Consider the following 16,607-nt stretch of genomic DNA (forward strand, 5'->3'; position numbering starts at 1 on the left):
ATGTTAATACTATATTGAGGTTCAAGTAGCCTACAGACACATTTATATTTATTACAATATTTCAACCTCTTCATGATGATATGATAACTATTACTTTATTACATTTTTAATCCTGCATTCATTATACGATGCTGTTTTGGGCCTAAGTTTCATCATTGATGTTTAATGCCCTCTTCTGGTCAATAACAGAATCACACGAAACAACATGCAGTTAAAAAACACTTTTTTTCAACCATTTATTTTACTTTCTGTGGTTTGTTATTGTACTAACAACAGTATAATGGTGAATGGTGTAATGGTGAAATTATTTTTCAGTACAAAAGTGAAAGTGGCATTTGCTTAAAATATCACCTTTGCTGATTATAAAATAGAACCATTAGGCATCCTATTTACACTCATCACGATTAAATACACTCATATGTACATAGACAAATATGTACTGTGCCCTGCTATTTTCTAATATTAAACAAACCTCTCATATGTAAGTACTTTAATATTCAGAAAGGTACATTCAGTGCTAAACATTTTTTGATAAATAATTTGACTGCATGAGATTTACAACACAATATTCAAAAATATGTATGCTGCTATAAGAAATTTAGCAGCTGAGACATTTTAAAATGCAATTCTTTTGTTTTGTTTTGTTTTTGTTTTTGACTGTTTGAATAACCAAAAATCTGCCATATTATAATATAACCTCAGGTGTTGGCAGTCTAGACTCTCTTGCCTCAAAGTCATGTGGTTTTAATATCAACATTAGTCATATTTAGCTCTAAATATGTTAATGATATACAGCTAGTACTGTGCAATGAAGGATTTAAATACCCTGCAGCCCTTACTAAGACTTTCCCCCATTTGGTTTAGACTTCTTGTTTGAGTTTTTCAATGCTGTAGTCACCATCGTGGTCTAGCTTGGAGAGGGTTTTTCTGATCCTTAAGGCTGTGAGGCGGGCTGACGGACTTTGGAACCAGCACTCTTTCATGATCTTCACAATCGCTGCCAAGATCTAAACAAAAGCAGACATGTCAGAACACCATATAACACCATACAATTAAATCATATTTTGTTTCTGCTTAGTGTCCTGGTCAGTATCAGGACTTACTGGATGGGAGTGCAGCCTGTTGTGCAAGCTGGGTCTTTGTTGGTCTACACACACCACCTTTTTCATTTCTTCAAAACTAGGATCTGATGGCACCAAGTCAAAAAAAGGAGGTCGATACTCTTCAACGATCCCTGACAATTAAGAAGGAAAAATAAGAAGTCATAGTGGGGTTTTTTTGTAGTAAAACTTACATGGTATTCAAATAAGTTTCCAGGGAATACACAGTACAGACACTTCTTTAGTAATCTAATACAATTGTATTCATTATATCTAAAATAGCACATTTATGTTGGCTGATGTGGGGGCTTTAAGTATGACTAAATAAAAATGCAGGGAAGGATAACAATTTCCAGGAGGTTGGTCTCAGACAGTAATCTGTAAAGCCTGTTTAGTCAGGTTTGTGTGTGTGGGGAGTGCATGTGAACAGTTTGTGTTGTGTAAGTATATGAATGCGTGTGTCCATGTGTGCATGTTCTTACACAAAAGTGTGTATAAGTTTCTGGACTATATACAGTCAAGTGCTGACACTAGATAAGACTGTTTATAATTACTGCAGTGCTAATCATGAGAGAGGATAGCAGAGACAGTCACAGTCTAGGAAAACATTAGAGTGCTGAGAGACATGAGACCAACTTCATCCTGTCTATACTTTTAATATTTGCCTCAATAAGAAGGTACCCAAGGCATTGAAATTAAAATTTTGTAATTATAAAAATCAATAGTTGGTTGCCCAGTGCTAACCATTGACAATAGTCCTGCGGCTAATTTCCCAGAAAACTAGACCCAGGGCCCAAATGTCAGTTTGTTTGTAGGACTCAAAGACGTCCATTCGAATGGTCTCATCCAACACCTCAGGAGCCATGTAACGCTTAGTGCCAACACGAGGGTTGTTGCCCACATCCAGGTAGTCATTTGACTGGGAGTGTATCACTGCTAAACCTGTAAAATGGGTAAGTACAAACATGTGAGTTTAACTTTTCATCTTGGGTTAACTCACATATAGCGTGTGTCTGTCTCTTTATAATATGTGTCCATACCCAGATCAGCAATACAACACTGTCCATTCCTCTTGACTAGGATGTTTCGGCTCTTCAGGTCTCTGTGTGCGATGGCTGGTTTTTCTTGAGAGCTTACGATCTCAGTGTGGAGGTGAACCAGGCCACAAGCCACAGACAGGCACATCTTCAGGCAGCTCTCCGGCTCCAGACTGCTGTACTGAAGAAAGTCATATAGGGAGCCCAGCTCATGGAAGTGCGTGACCAGCCACAGCTGTGTGCTTGAGTTCTTGGATGTCATGTCAGAGGCTATAAATCCTAAGCAAAAGAAGAATGTATTGATAGTAAACTATCATAAAATTTTATTTAGAATTTAATTTTATAATCTGCTGTACCAAGTATATTGTCATGCCGCAGCTGCACAGTGTTATAGATTTCAGTCTCTCTGAACCAGGATTGCTCATCTCGGGATGAGAAGATCTTCACAGCTACACTCTCCCCCATCCATGTGCCCCTCCAAACCTCGCCATACCTGCCCTTACCTAAACCAGGGATAAACACATCAACAGTCAAGAAAACTTTACACTGTATTCTTAATAACTGGATATCTACAACTGATACTAACCAACACATTCCACAAGAGAAATCTGTCTTGCCATCGTTCTTTGGACTAGATATGGCAACCCTGTGCCACTCCCTGATGTACAGAATTCATCAAAAAGATCCTAAAAAAAGGGTCAAGTGAGTGATAAATCAAATAAAGTTCATTAACTGTTTGCTAGTATGCTCCCTTACCCCATATGTTGGGTCTTCACCATGTGGCATTTTCAGCATAGTGACATCATGATCATCAGAGTTCTTGAGTTTACAATGAGTACGGCGGAAACGAAGGAACAAAACCACACAGAACACACACACTGCCACAATCAAGAGGAGAAAAGAAATTGCAATCCACACCTCTGGGTGAGCTGGTACCGGGGGACTGGTGGCTCCATCTATATAATGCAACATAAGCATTCACACTGGTTAATCACACAGCATTTCTCCAGTCATTCAAAGTTACCACAAGAGGGTGCTAAGAAGGCATGAGTGTTTACATTATGTTATACTATGTATGAGAGGCAAAGGTAGAATTACTAACCAATACTGGGAGGTGGCGTAATGTAGGTATTGCACAGAGCTTTGTCTTTGCAGCAGGAGACAAAAAAGCGCTCAAAGCTGGTATAGCACTGCTCCCTGTAGTTGTGTGCAGAGAAGCAGCCCCTCTCCTCCAGACCGTGCACCCTCATGTAGAAACAGTAATCTCCCCTGCACGTCCCGTTCACACACGTGCCTTTTTCATTCTCACATGTACACAAGAGTTTCTCATCTTCCATGGCACCTATACATAAGAACAGTGAAACTATGCTTGTTTCTTTGACTTACTTGTGATTAATAGTATTTATATTTATAATTAGTAAACTTTTTTAAATTTCTAATATCTTAGTTTATGCATACGATTTACATTATTACAGTATTCAATGTTGTACCATATTGCCAAAGCACATTTTGTTTACCAACAATGGTAATAAAGCTTTCTGAACCTGAATAAGTCACAACATTGTTAGATTCACTTTAAAAGAAAATACATTTTAAACAAGCTTACTTGTTTCAGTAGCTGCAATCCACAGAAAAACTACAGTTACTGCTACTGAGAGCAGAGCAGTGTGACCCATCTCTGTAACACAAAAAGGAATGGTCATATACAAATGAGTGTGTTGATATTTTCAGGACTAAAAGCTGTGGTAGTACAAGTCGGGGCTTTTTGGAAGAGGAAAGCATGAGGTCAAAAACAACAGTGCGTGTGCTGTAATGGTGCTGAAAAGGGGTTCAGGGGAAGGAGACAGAGTTTGTGTCTAAGCTACAGACTCCACTGCCCGCCTCAGAGTAAATATTGATGGTTGAACTTCCTGCTATTGAGAGGCCCCACCCGCCAACAGCAGGACCCAGCTTGGTTCATTGTTTAGGGCTGCACTGTGAGGGTCACACAAGAGGATAGGGTCTGTAACACCCATGTCTAACTTATATGAGTCAGTTATGAGTAGTTTTATGGTACAGTGGATAACATAGAACAATAAATAAAAAACTATCTTGAGATGATTTCTATAGTTAGTGCTGGCTTAAGACAGTGCACCCATAACAGACCATAATGTTACATGACCCTTAAACAATACATCATCAATATTTTCACAACACAAATGCATGTGAACAGGATGGAAAGACTAGTGGCACTGTCTTATTATCAATTGCAGACCCTACATCAGAAAAGTTACACAGTGCAGATTAAAATTACTTTAATTCACATTTTTAAGTATAAATCTGTAACTAACTACTTTCATTATAATATTTCTTTATATCTACATAATATATCCTTTCACATCTCAAAATTACACACAACTTGCCAACATTTTTAGTTGTGCTTAAGTCAGCAAAAAATGTGGTTTTGTTACAACGCACTGTGGAAAAAAATATATCACTCTGAACTGTTGCTGCCACGCATTATCAACTTTTCAAATCAATGTGACACGTCTCTGCACTGACTGAAATACACAGGGTATTCTATCTTTAGATTTCCTTTGTGTGAGTGCGTGTGTTAGTGTGAACTACAGATCGCAGTTGAGAAACGCTGCACTGAAATGGAAGTATAAAACCACAAGGCTTTTTACCAAACAATACATAACTTGAACCTTCTACAAAAACTGTACCCACAGCTTTATTAGGAGCACTCTGTACCTAATAAAGTTACTTCAAAGTTGGTGAGAATTTTCACTTGTTTATCTTGGAATTTACTTGAAACTGCAACAAAACATTCTGTCCACTTCAAAGCTTGTCTTGTTAACTTCAAACCTCACAAACAATGATTGTATGATCCCAATAAAGTGATTGTTATTATAGTTAAAGTCTCTGCTCCACTCTATTCTAATGTTTGAATTTGCAGATAGTTGTTATGACTGGTCAATAAGATGTTCTATATACCTATTAAAAAGAGTGGGAATCTACTGGTAGTGTAAAATTTTGAGAATAGGGTAGAGCTCAAACCCATAACTGGTTCATTTATCAGGGTTGCTGTCATCTCATGAAGTTAATGGGGAATAATCGTGTTTTCCATCAGCCTGATTTTAGGCTCCAGCACACTTCCTCTGCGGCCCTGTGTATGTTTGTCTACAGTTTGCCCAGCACTGCACCCGTGGGACCCAAGAGGAAAAATCCTTTGTCATCTCTTCCTCTCATCTGCACAGAGAAGCAGATCTCTCATACCATCTGCATGACTGTAATACAGCTTAAGTTGCAGATAATGACAGAGAAGCACTTAAATCTAAGCTCCTCTCCCCAAATCTTTATAGCAAAATCACTCCTCCATATAGTGTATACTATACAAACACACATTCACATTTTTGTTTGGGTAATAAGGTACTAATGTGAATATACGTGAGCCAGCAATAATGACCGCATGCTGCCTCGCTCACTGATGGTATCTTATAGGTCTGGAGACAAAGCAAGGCTTGGCAGGCTTAATGGCACATTCACAGACTGCATGCTCTCACATGTACCATCTACAATGAATGCATGTCTGAAAGGGAATAGAGCACAGCTCGTGTCACCATCCATATTGGCGCTCCAGGTTTGTAGTATGTCTACAACTGTCAAATTTAATGAATTAACTTTGAGAATAAACAAAAGGATTAAACAAAGGAATATCCATAACAATGAAAATGGGAGCAAATAAATCAATTTGTAAAATTTGTGGATACAAAATAAGGTTGATATATTCCTACAATTATTCCTACAATCTATTTTTAAGAGCCAGTGGATGAAAAGTGAACTAGTAGAATACTTCAGAGGATTCAGAGCACACCTGTTGGTTCAAGTCCATCCTATGTCTGGCACCAATGAATTAACCTCTAATTTAACAGTAAGTACAGATGTTGTCTTATTCATATAGCTCTACATCCTTTATGTTATACAGGTGATTTAAAACATTTAACCAAAAACTTTCAACTTAAAAAACGAAAAAAGCCTTTACCTGTTTTCTGTTTCCTTCTTTAACTTGACACACACGAACGCCGCACGTTTCCCATGTCAAAGTTACCTCGCAACTTCGCTCTAGAACCTTAGTTCACAATCAGACCACTGACATGTCGCAAGAAAACAAAGTTAAACGTCCCAGCTGCAGATGTTTAGTCCCTCACATCCTCTCTGACGTGGAGAACGACCAGGAGACATTTGTGGTAAAACTTTGTTTGGTCCTCGTTTGTCCTCAAATTAAGAAAAAATCTTAGCTTACATGTGGCTAGCCGCAGCAGTCGAAGCTTTTTATAAAAATCAAGCGCCACTGTACTTTACTTTACAGCTGCTGACTATCTCATCTCCACCCAAATCTAAACTGATAAAATCACGACACGAACCGCGATTTGGACCCCAGGCGCGCTCTCTATCCCCGCTCGGATTGCTCCACGAGAGGCGACAGGCTAAAATACCCTTTTCCATCCAAGTAAGTGGACGCAATTTGGTTGTTGTCGCTGTTGCCGATCTTTGCCGGAGATTGTAGATTTTGTAGACGGCGTACAGTGGTTGGTTGTCCCACCCCTTATTGTCCCTCTGTGGGGCTGCTGCTCTGCCTGGAATGTGTTCTTAGCGGTTTTCCTGTTGCTTGCGCGAAACCTCTCATTTTCCTCTTCCCCCCGTGGACTCCAGGCTGAGCTGCTAACACAGGAATGCGCTTCAAAGAGCTCACACAAACAATAACATTTTTGTGTTTTATCACTGAATTATAGTTTACACACTCCTTTATTATTGTGTACTGCTACTGTACTACTACTAACCAATTAAACTTTTATCACTAGCGTTATCACTGCAGCTATATAGACTTTAAGAGGGGCAGTACCTTCAGCCTTAACAATGACATTTTTTGGTTTTAGGAGTATGCCAGAGAGTAACAATGGAGAAACAAAGAGGAAAAAATGATGATGTCTCCAGTGGATGGACAGTTACAGTCATCACAAGGCTTTAAAGAAGGTATTGATCCTTCCCATACTTAATTCAAGTACCTAGAACTATACCTGCTTCAAGGTGAACTATGCAACTTTTCTGGTAGGAGGTCTGCCATCTGCTTGTCTTCATGGAAATGTTATGAATAGTGTACAATATTCTACAGTATTACAAGATTATGTCGATTGAACCTACAGTACCCTGTACCTTGGTGAAACACTAAAAAAACAAACTGTTGCTGACCTATAGGCTGTATGTGAAATCCCTTAGTTGTCCAGGTAGAATCCATGGCAAAGGACTAATTAAATTTGTCAACTGGACAAAAGTTTATTTTTTTATTTTTTTGTTTTATTTAGGCTATATCTAAGTTCCTTATATGTAACTGTAATGTAACTGAATGACTAAACTGAATGACTTTAACTGTTGTTACTGTTAAAAATATTGTCCTTGTCTTAAGAGTTAAGCAAATATAAATCACAAAACAAAACAAAAAAAAGTTAAACTTGAGTTCGTCTCTCCAATATCTGTCTTATCTGTTTTGGTGAGCTAGTTTTTATCATGCTTATGCCCAATATCGACCTTTTACATACCAGAGAGATGTGTGTGTGAAAGTGCTTCAGCGCAGCACTCAGATGCATGTCTTCATCAGTCTCTAATATAAATTCCCCTACTTGTTCTCATGCTCTGTAATCTGCACTGCTGGCAGAGGTCTGCAGACACAGCTGGAGGCTCTCACATCATCTGTCATGTTGCAAAAAGTGCAATTTGTTGTCTCACATATCAGTATTTTATATTCCTTAGGAGTATTGAGAGTGATTGGCAGTGATACTCCCACATCTTGGAGAGAAAAGTCAAATGTCCTGTTGTTGCTCTTGATTAGGTTGGTGCTGCTTACAAAGAAGCATTGTTCACATGCAGACTTCTGAGCATGTTTTAGTGAGGTTTTGTAATTTATATAGTACTTTCTGTATGTTCATATTACAATGACTGAAGTTGGGGGGTGATTTTAGTAATTTTCCACCATTACAATATAAAAATGAATGCTAAAAGCATAGTGTGAGTGCAAATATAACAGTGCATTTTATCATTGCACCATAGATGTTTTGACATGTACTCTAGTTAATACATTTTTGCTGACCTTGACTTGTATAGTTCCTTGTTTGAGAAGGAACTAAGCCACAGTCAGATTAGTTAAATAGTTCAATTAAACCTTAACAATAATCTTTAAATTCTGCCACTGTTGTATATGAAGTACTTGTTATGTAAAGTTAAAACATATTGGATTAAGAGATTACTGCCCCAGGTTCAAAAGCCAGTCGACATTAAACCAGGGCGCAAATTATGGCCTTCTTAAGGAGCTCAGAGTAACACTATTGTGACGTGCCACACTGCAGGTAGCATATAAGCATGTGCTAACCAAAGAGTAGTTTTATTATCTTATGTCTATAAAATAGTATTCATTTATTTGAAAAAAATTTAATTAAAAAAATAACACAGGTGAAAAAATAATGCTTTATTTTAAACAAAAATGCAAGTAAGGTTTATTCTCTCTCTCTCTTATTTGTTAATTTACCAATAAATAAATGCTGGTTTTGGATGTTACTTCCATCAAGTGTTTTTTATTATCCATCCCAATCACACCTGAGAATCATTCTGTAAAAGAGTCCAGTTGTTTTGCATAGATATGTGTTGTACCTGAGTTTTAATTACATAGAGAATCTTAAGAGCAAGCAGTAGTTTCAGCAGCTTTGACCCAGCAGAAGAGACACTCCAAGCATCTGGAAAGTGAGGAGTGAGTTACTGTGTTGACTTTAGTTTATTATCAAACATTATGTGAGGTATATATGTTCTTACTAACATTCATCAATGCTATGTGAAGTTAAGACCAAAAATCAGAAATATTGAGTCTTGAGCCATATTATATAATATCATTAGTCTGAATGTCATTGATGGACTGCTACTCATATGCATTCAAAGCAATATTTCCAGAACTGAACACATTAAGGAGTTTCTTCTATGTCACATCCAAGTATTTAATTTACCTGAAACTGAAAAATTGTACAGTACATCATTGTCACTTTTTACTGGACTTTTTACCTGACTTCTTACTCTTGTTGTCTTTCTTGTCTTTCTTGTCTTTCTTTTCCTTCTCCTCCTTCTCCCTCTTCTCTCTTCTTCTCCTCTTTGGCTTCTTTGTACTTCCATACAGGAGGCTCCAGGTAACCCTTCTGATTTTTCTTCTTTTTCTGTTTCTTAGGAGTGGGCTCTCCGGTCTTGGTCACTTCGATCTTTGGGATGCATCCGGAGGGGAAGATGCTGTTCCTGTGTGCCATGCTGCGTGGGATGAAGCTGCGGCCCCCTGTGATGCTCTCCTTCCTCTCAGAACAGCAGGATGTAAGTGACACGGATGCAGCAGACACCAGCGAGGGGGAGGCTGAGTGCACAGAGCCAGTACTGTGGGACACAGTGCTCTCCTCTAGATCCTTTACACTGTGCTTAGTTAACAGTTCAGGTACGGCCAGGCGCCGCTTACCCATTTCAGGGGGACTGGTGGGGCAGAGCGGCCGGCAGCCAACAGCCACCAATGGACTGTGAATGCTTGTAGTGATCCGCACCATTTGATCCATAACTCCATTGTCCTGTGGGTCTTGAGGAAACCTAAATGAAAGGCTGTCTCTGATTCGCTGACGTAGTTTCTGAGTGGCAGTTTTGGGAGCAGTGGATTTAGCGACCAGATGTTTGAGTTCAGGCCATTCAGGTACAAAGCTCTCACAAAACTGTTCGGCCACAGGACGAGTCTGCAGCCGGCGCAGTCGAAGCAGAGTCTCAAACCTGCCAGTCTTCAGCACCCAGTCCTTCAGCCCTTTGCCCTGCACCAGGTCCATCGCGTGCACATCTGCTCCTGAGTTGAGAATTAAAGATAAATCTCAAAATTTCATTGCCAGTTGATTCCTGCCTTTATCATAAACTTACCATGCATGATTAGAGCAGACATGCACTCCTCCCGTCCCTGCAGACCGGCTTTGATGAGGGCCGTAAACCCTCTGGGATCTCTGACCTCAGTGTCCACATTAGAATAGTAGTTAAGGATGTAATTTAGAATAGTGATGAATCCTAGTTTTAGAAGTTAATATGTTTTAGTTGTATTGCATTGCATTGGTCCAGTATGATTACAAAGATACATGCACACATGTTTAATATTGACACATACCAGCTTGAGCAGCTATCATGAGGGCAGTGTTTCCATCATTATCCTGGTGGTTGATGTCGATATATGGACACACATGCAGAGAAGTGACAATGTCCACATAGCCTTTGCTCACAGCCAACATCAGGCCATTCTGGAGCACAGTAAATGCAGCATGTTTTAAGAACACATCACATTTTTATTTACTATGTGGTATTAATACACTGGCACTCACCCTCCCATTGATGTCCAACTCCATGACCTCCTCCCGGGTCACTCCTCTCTCCATGATGCTGCGCAGGCCTGGGGCGTCATTTCTCCTGCATGCCTCATACACACTTTTAGGGGCCTCTGTGTACTTCTCCTCCCGTTCATAGTTGGGAAGCACAGAGTCGTCCGAAAGTACACTTCCCGAGTCTGAATCATCTGCAAAGAAGTCTGAGTCCTCGGAAGGACCCTCGCCCAGGTGAGGGTCATCGTGGGCACAGGCCATGGCCCCTTTACAGAGGAAGGGTCAGGAGAGCTGCAAATCACCTACATCTAATCATACAATAATACTATTACTAAATGTACTCAAAGAGCCAAACATTATCTTTATAAACTTAAAAATTTATTTTTATAAATTATTGCTACTATTACCCCCCACCCCCATCATGTATAGTTGTAGTGGCCTGAAAAAGCCTTTGTGGTAATCATGGTGCCTAAAGAGGATGACCTCAGGCCTCCTCAATGGGGCTGATCCTAAACTAAGTCAGGTAAGCTGCCTTTATAACTGGCTTCAGTAATAGTGTTGTTATGCCTATTATAGACCACAGGAGCAAGGTAAATTTTTAATCAATCATTTAAAAAAAACGCATATATAAAATGCACACTGATGAAATCAGTAACCTTTTGCATAAGCCGAGCACTGTGCTGAGAAAGCCATATGGGGCTAGCAGCAGTGGAAGACAAAGCTTACAGCATCAGTCCAAGTGTCTTCTGAAAGTTACACTTACTGCAGCTACTTATAGAAAAGCTACTGTTAAAGCAGTAAACCTTCAGGAAAATGTGAACCTTTAGATTGTATAATCTGTGTAATTAAATCTAAATCTCTTTACATGGTGTAGACTATTCTTAGCATAACCAGGAAGTTGAATGATTGTGACTATCTCTAGCTAGATATAAAATATTGTCATTTTAGGTCTAAGATTCTGTTCAATTTCTAGTTAAAAGATCACAGTGATACAGTTATATCTTCACGGTTATGCTGAAGCAGATACTTGACAAATGCCTAACAATGCTTTTTTCTTTTATTCACTTAACTACCAAAACAAAATAACTTTAGAGTCTCCTAAACAGAAGAACAAAAATTATATACAGGCTTACCATTTTCGATGCAGCCATCTGTTTCTGATCTTGACGTTCAACCATCCTGATGTAACTTCAACTGCTCCTGCAGACTTTAATTAGACCTAAATTGACTTCATGTTTCCCAAACTGACACCAGCCTCTCCCCTCCCTTCCACTGACCAGTGAGATGGCTTCATTGGCCCACAATCCGTCACGTCCCAACATAGACTTCACTATCCTAAGTCAGGCAACATACATGTGCTCTCTCATCCCTGATTACTGAAGATTTAAGGATTAAGTCAAAGGAGCAGACAGGAGCCAACCGCACTGCTCTTACAGTCACTTGACTTGAGGCTTGGCCATCGCCGGCTCTCTTTCAGCCCGTCTGGAGTGTCAGAAAAACCTAAAGGGCTGTGAATCATGGAGCCTCCTCAGTGTGAATCATGTGTCGTGTGTCATGGGACATGGAGAGGACATACTGCCTCTGTTTTCTCTGTAAAAACCTTTCACCGGGCCAACAAACTAACTGTTCCTCTAAGCCAGTGTCCAGCTAGCAATTATTCCCTTGACAGAGATTTACCTGGAAACTATGAGTGAAAGAAATGAATCAGTTAATCCCAACAATCAGTTACTGAACTGATCGTATAATAATTTAGTCATCGGGATGCATTATAAAGATGCCATATGCTGAGAGAAGAGGTTTTATGACTCAAAGTAAACCAGGCAAAGCAGTACATGTAACAAAATGCCACACAGAACATGCTCTTTTGTGCTCTAAACAACTCATCTAAAGAATAATCTTCAGCAAAACTATTGTTATTTGCTGTCCTACTGTAAGACTGGTCCTGTAAAAGAGGATCCCAGGGTCAATAACCACACTGGAAAACCTTGAAACACACAGATGTAGCAGAAATTGGAGCATGATGACTACAAGCACTCATACTACTTCACCCAATAATTACCTTTGAAGGTGGTTTAAGTACATGTGTGTTGAACTCTGTGCAGGGAATAGATTTTAGTTTGGAATTAAGACTGCCCCCTTCTGCTCAAACTACGAACTACTTATTCAAACATTTTAGAAAACTTATTGTAGAATCCCTGTTTCATCAATGATTTTACACTACAGACATGATAAATCAGTTGAACAGCTTTTTAAATGTTAACACTATTTTGCACAACTACTTAAAATAGCATTAATTTTCTCATCTCTATAGTTCTATATTTTGTATCCCATATCTTACTACACAGTTTGTAATATTGAAGTGACACAAATTGACTGAATAGGAATAGTTGATATTCTATGTTTAGACAAGAGGTTGTGTACTACTGCTGATATGAAGCTCAGGAAAAGTAAAAAAAAAAGTTTCAGGGAAACGATTTATAGCCTTTAAAAGGTCATAGTAGTAGGAAGGAAGTGTGTTTGTTTCAGAGGGCGTTACACATCTTGCATTGACTGCACTTGTTTGACATTCATTTGAAGTTACAGGATATTCAACTATCAACCATGAGGGGGCAGCAAACTTCACATAACATGAACCAGGTTGTTACAAAACATTACAAATTCTTAAGGAAAATGTATCTTAAATCTCAATTTAAAATTTGTTCATATTGCAGTCTTCTGATTGTACCATTTTCCCTATTAAGATCATAATGGATATTGAATGATTTTGTTCTAGTTCTGAAAATTCCTGCCCAAGTTGCTCACTCAACACTTCTAAAGAGATCCAGATTTCACCCAGATGTCACAATGCTACCCACTGGAGGCCAGTGACAGAGAAGTAGAGCTGAAAAACAGTGTTGGGAAGTGGTGATCTAAGTTTAGCCAGCTTAGTGAGTGATGCTAAAGACACCCATGTGCTCTGCTAATATTAGACTATGAGCAGTTTATTTGTGACTCTCACTCTTTTGTTCAATTAACTTCTTAATTTTCAACTCAACAATATTATTCCACAGAAAAGTTTGAAATCTCCCACAATTAGGTGAATGGAAGGAAGCAGGAAGGAAGCCTAGCTGCTTTGTTTAAGGTGGGGAGGAGTTTTGGAACATTTTGGGCAAGTTATTATTAAGTGGTAATTGGAGCTGTTGGCTTTGTTTGTGTTGAACATTTTAGATTAGAGATCTTCTGCGGAGCTGACACACTACTGAGCCAAATTTAGGAGAGTTGCAAACCTTTCAGGACTCAAACCACACTTAGAGACAGCTCATTGTATCTCAAGGTATTTCATTACATTACCTAATTCTTTGATGTTATAGTGACTATAAACTCAAATTGTTAGTGCACAACTAGCAGTGTTTTTTGTTTTGCTTGTAAACCAAATAGAAGGCAATTCATTTTTTTCACAGTGCAAAAACTTCTCTCTAGTTATTTTTGCATGAGTCATCTCCAGCTCCATGTCTCTATTTAATAAAAACAACCAGAGTTTGACCCGTCAGACTGACAGAGGAGCGTGCAAATACCTTTTCAGTGACTGGTCATCCTCCTCCTATCTCCTCCACGTTTGTTTTGTTATAACAAATGCGAGCCTTTTAACTTGTGATGAATGTATCTAGTGCGAGCAGAGCTGAGCAGTTCTTTAGTTACAGTTAGGATGCGTGTGACTGTCTTGTAGCTTCACTTCAGGGGCTGTGTGTTCATACCTTATTTGGGGCTGCCCCGCTCTTTAAGAGTTCACACAATCCATGTGTCACTGCCTCAGACTGGGGCATGATCTGAGTGAGGAGCCCTGAAGCCATGAAGAAAAGACCGTTTAATGCAGGTGGGACTAAAACAGGTAGAGACTGCTGTAACTAGACGACTGATGGAGGGAGGAGAGGGTTTGGGGAGGAGTGTTGGAGTAGTACAACCAAGGGAAAAAAAGAAAAGAAATTTTAAGTGTGATGGTTTTCTCCTGTTCACCGTGCACCATCCAAGCAACAGGAGCTCATTCTTTGCTTCTTATTGACAGTACCAGGTAGATGTGTGTCTGTGGTGTTGCTGCTCGGGACCACCTACAGTTGTTTCATTTGACTTTCCACTGATAGAAGAAGAAGAAGGCTGAATCTTGTGACTCCTATCTAAACAAGTTTGCGTCTAGTCTGAGACATGCCCTCCTCGTTGTGGATCAATTATTCATGATATTTCCTGTGGAAGCAGCCAGACTGGAGTGGCTCCGCTCCCAACAGTGGCACGGTGCTGTGACAGAGAGGTCTGGAGAGTGAAAAGGTGTGACTGGTCATCTCAACTGGATGCTTCAGACAAAATGAAGGCACTGCAGAAGAACCAGGGGCGCACAGACCAGATGTTGGGAGCCATGGCGGACATGCTAACTTCTGTGGCTTTACCCAATCAGCAGTGGGTGAGTTGTTTGTGTTTGTTACTGGATGCTTATATGAAAGCATAATACCGCACGTTCAGATTTAAAACAATGACCATATGGAGATGATTTTCAGACTCTTGTTCTGGTTTTTGGTGCATACAGTGTGTGATGTGGCATGGCCCGGATATGCTCATGCATTATAGCAGAACTAAAAAGGAGAGCTGAAGAAGGACTGTCTCTGTTCAGTGCTCTGAAGGAATCTTCAATGTTGTCAATGACCAGCACTGACCAAAGCATATGACCATAAACATACAGTCATGCAGCACCAACTCGTCACTGCTGCTATGTTTAACTACATTCAAACTTTCATATTTACCTACTATATTATAACTTATCATCATTCTATAACCCTCTGATGTCTGACTTAATTTTGCTTTATTCCCAAAAATTATTTGTTCCTATTGATAATCTGATTACTATCTCTGGTATGCTCTGGACTCTAAGATCTTGTATAAAAGATACAACATCTGTCAAATTATTTTAGGTGATACCTTAAAAGTGAAGTGTTAAAAGATAAAATCTACTAACTATACCCATCACTTTCAAATCTGTGTTCTTACTTGTTTATCTACAGCATCTTCCCCATCACGCAGATAGCCGTAATAACAATAACAACCATCTAATCTGTTCTTCCAGAGGAGTCATGATTCTGCTTGACTCCATTTAACTACCCTCTGATGCTGCTGCCTTTTAAATATGATCGGATCTTCCCCTCTTATCCTGCTCTGTGGCAGAAGTTGGATCTCAGTGATTTCCACTACATTCCAGTCCTGTGCGTAATGGAGAAAAGGTTGAAAAAGATGCAGAAATGTGGAAAAATGCAGCCACTGGTATAATGTTATGCGGTTATGTGGCCGTAAACCTAATCTTACCAAGCTTCCTTCGGGACAGACTGAGGCTCCGCTGCTGACAATAGCTCTGTGTGTGTGTGTTTATGTGCGTGAGTGCAGGTCTCTGAGGGGGCCGAGCTGGACCTCCCATCGAGCGAAGAGGAAAAGGGGCCAGTCCTGGGACAGTGGGACCCAGAGGCACTGGAGTGGGAGCAGAACTCTGCGGAGGAAAACCTAGAGGGGACAGACCAGACAGGTAAGACCACATAGTCCCTCTGAGCATGACAACCCCAAAACCTAGTCTAAACATTGGCCTCACCAAACCTGCCCAAGCTGAGAAAATGCTGGTCCTCACAGAAAGGCAAACATTCGAAAAACGTTATTAAAGGGCTGTATGGCAAAAATATGTATTTAAGATAGGACTTCCTCTTTTTCACAATGTGGTGTTGATTTGCAGAGGACTGTACAGTCATGTATGCTATATAAACGCTGTAGATATGTAAATATGTAATATATATGATATAATATATATGATATCTTGAATAATGGTGCATAATCTAAAATGTAAATAAAATTGTTATCTCGTTACATTCTAGTCAACACAATGCCCTTACTACTAAGTACAAATGCATCATATGAATTTCCACTTTATTTTGAATACAGTTTCCATCAGTGAATGCTAATTTGAGTCAATCTTGAAATGAGACCCATCTACTGTATCTTTTGAGCATCATTAGTCTGTAATAATCATAGCCTATCAAATTGCAGTTACCTGTGCA

The 16,607-nt window shown here is 39.5% G+C and overlaps 2 protein-coding genes across 4 annotated transcripts in view; one reads left to right on the top strand and one right to left on the bottom strand.

Moving 5' to 3' along the window:
• Window positions 1-206: 206 nt before the first annotated feature.
• Window positions 207-6,298, bottom strand: acvrl1 (activin A receptor like type 1). Its single transcript, XM_020929677.2, has 10 exons — window positions 6,162-6,298; window positions 3,744-3,815; window positions 3,240-3,479; window positions 2,894-3,093; window positions 2,724-2,823; window positions 2,494-2,640; window positions 2,141-2,416; window positions 1,845-2,042; window positions 1,104-1,234; window positions 207-1,007 (listed from the first exon to the last, which is right to left on the bottom strand). The coding sequence occupies exons 2-10, from the start codon at window positions 3,811-3,813 to the stop codon at window positions 861-863; spliced, it is 1,509 nt and encodes a 502-aa protein (XP_020785336.1). The 5' UTR covers window positions 3,814-3,815; window positions 6,162-6,298; the 3' UTR covers window positions 207-860.
• Window positions 6,299-6,497: 199 nt separating this feature from the next.
• The window catches only part of arhgef25a (Rho guanine nucleotide exchange factor (GEF) 25a), a 49,744-nt gene continuing 39,634 nt past the window's right edge, over window positions 6,498-16,607 (top strand). For 2 of the 3 annotated variants that reach the window (XM_055165827.1, XM_055165826.1), the window contains exons 1-4: window positions 6,498-6,629; window positions 7,057-7,153; window positions 9,384-9,520; window positions 15,949-16,084. In XM_055165827.1, coding sequence (XP_055021802.1) covers window positions 7,099-7,153; window positions 9,384-9,520; window positions 15,949-16,084 — 328 coding nt within the window. In that variant the 5' untranslated portion in view covers window positions 6,498-6,629; window positions 7,057-7,098. Of the gene's footprint in view, window positions 6,630-7,056; window positions 7,154-9,383; window positions 9,521-14,612; window positions 14,978-15,948; window positions 16,085-16,607 lie in introns of those variants that run through there. The other variant, XM_055165828.1, reaches the window with a different exon arrangement.

Source organism: Boleophthalmus pectinirostris, unplaced genomic scaffold (assembly GCF_026225935.1).
Source record: "Boleophthalmus pectinirostris isolate CB_2022bp ecotype Guang Dong unplaced genomic scaffold, ASM2622593v1 HiC_scaffold_8, whole genome shotgun sequence".
NCBI classification, from domain to species: Eukaryota; Metazoa; Chordata; class Actinopteri; order Gobiiformes; family Gobiidae; genus Boleophthalmus; species Boleophthalmus pectinirostris.

Coding starts and splice junctions, on each gene's coding strand:
- acvrl1 (XM_020929677.2), bottom strand. CDS start 3,813: ATGGGTCACACTGCTCTGCTCTCAGTAGCAGTAACTGTAGTTTTTCTG. Junction 3,480..3,743: donor GATTGCAGCTACTGAAACAA/GTAAGCTTGTTT, acceptor TCTTATGTATAG/GTGCCATGGAAGATGAGAAA. Junction 3,094..3,239: donor TACGCCACCTCCCAGTATTG/GTTAGTAATTCT, acceptor TGCATTATATAG/ATGGAGCCACCAGTCCCCCG.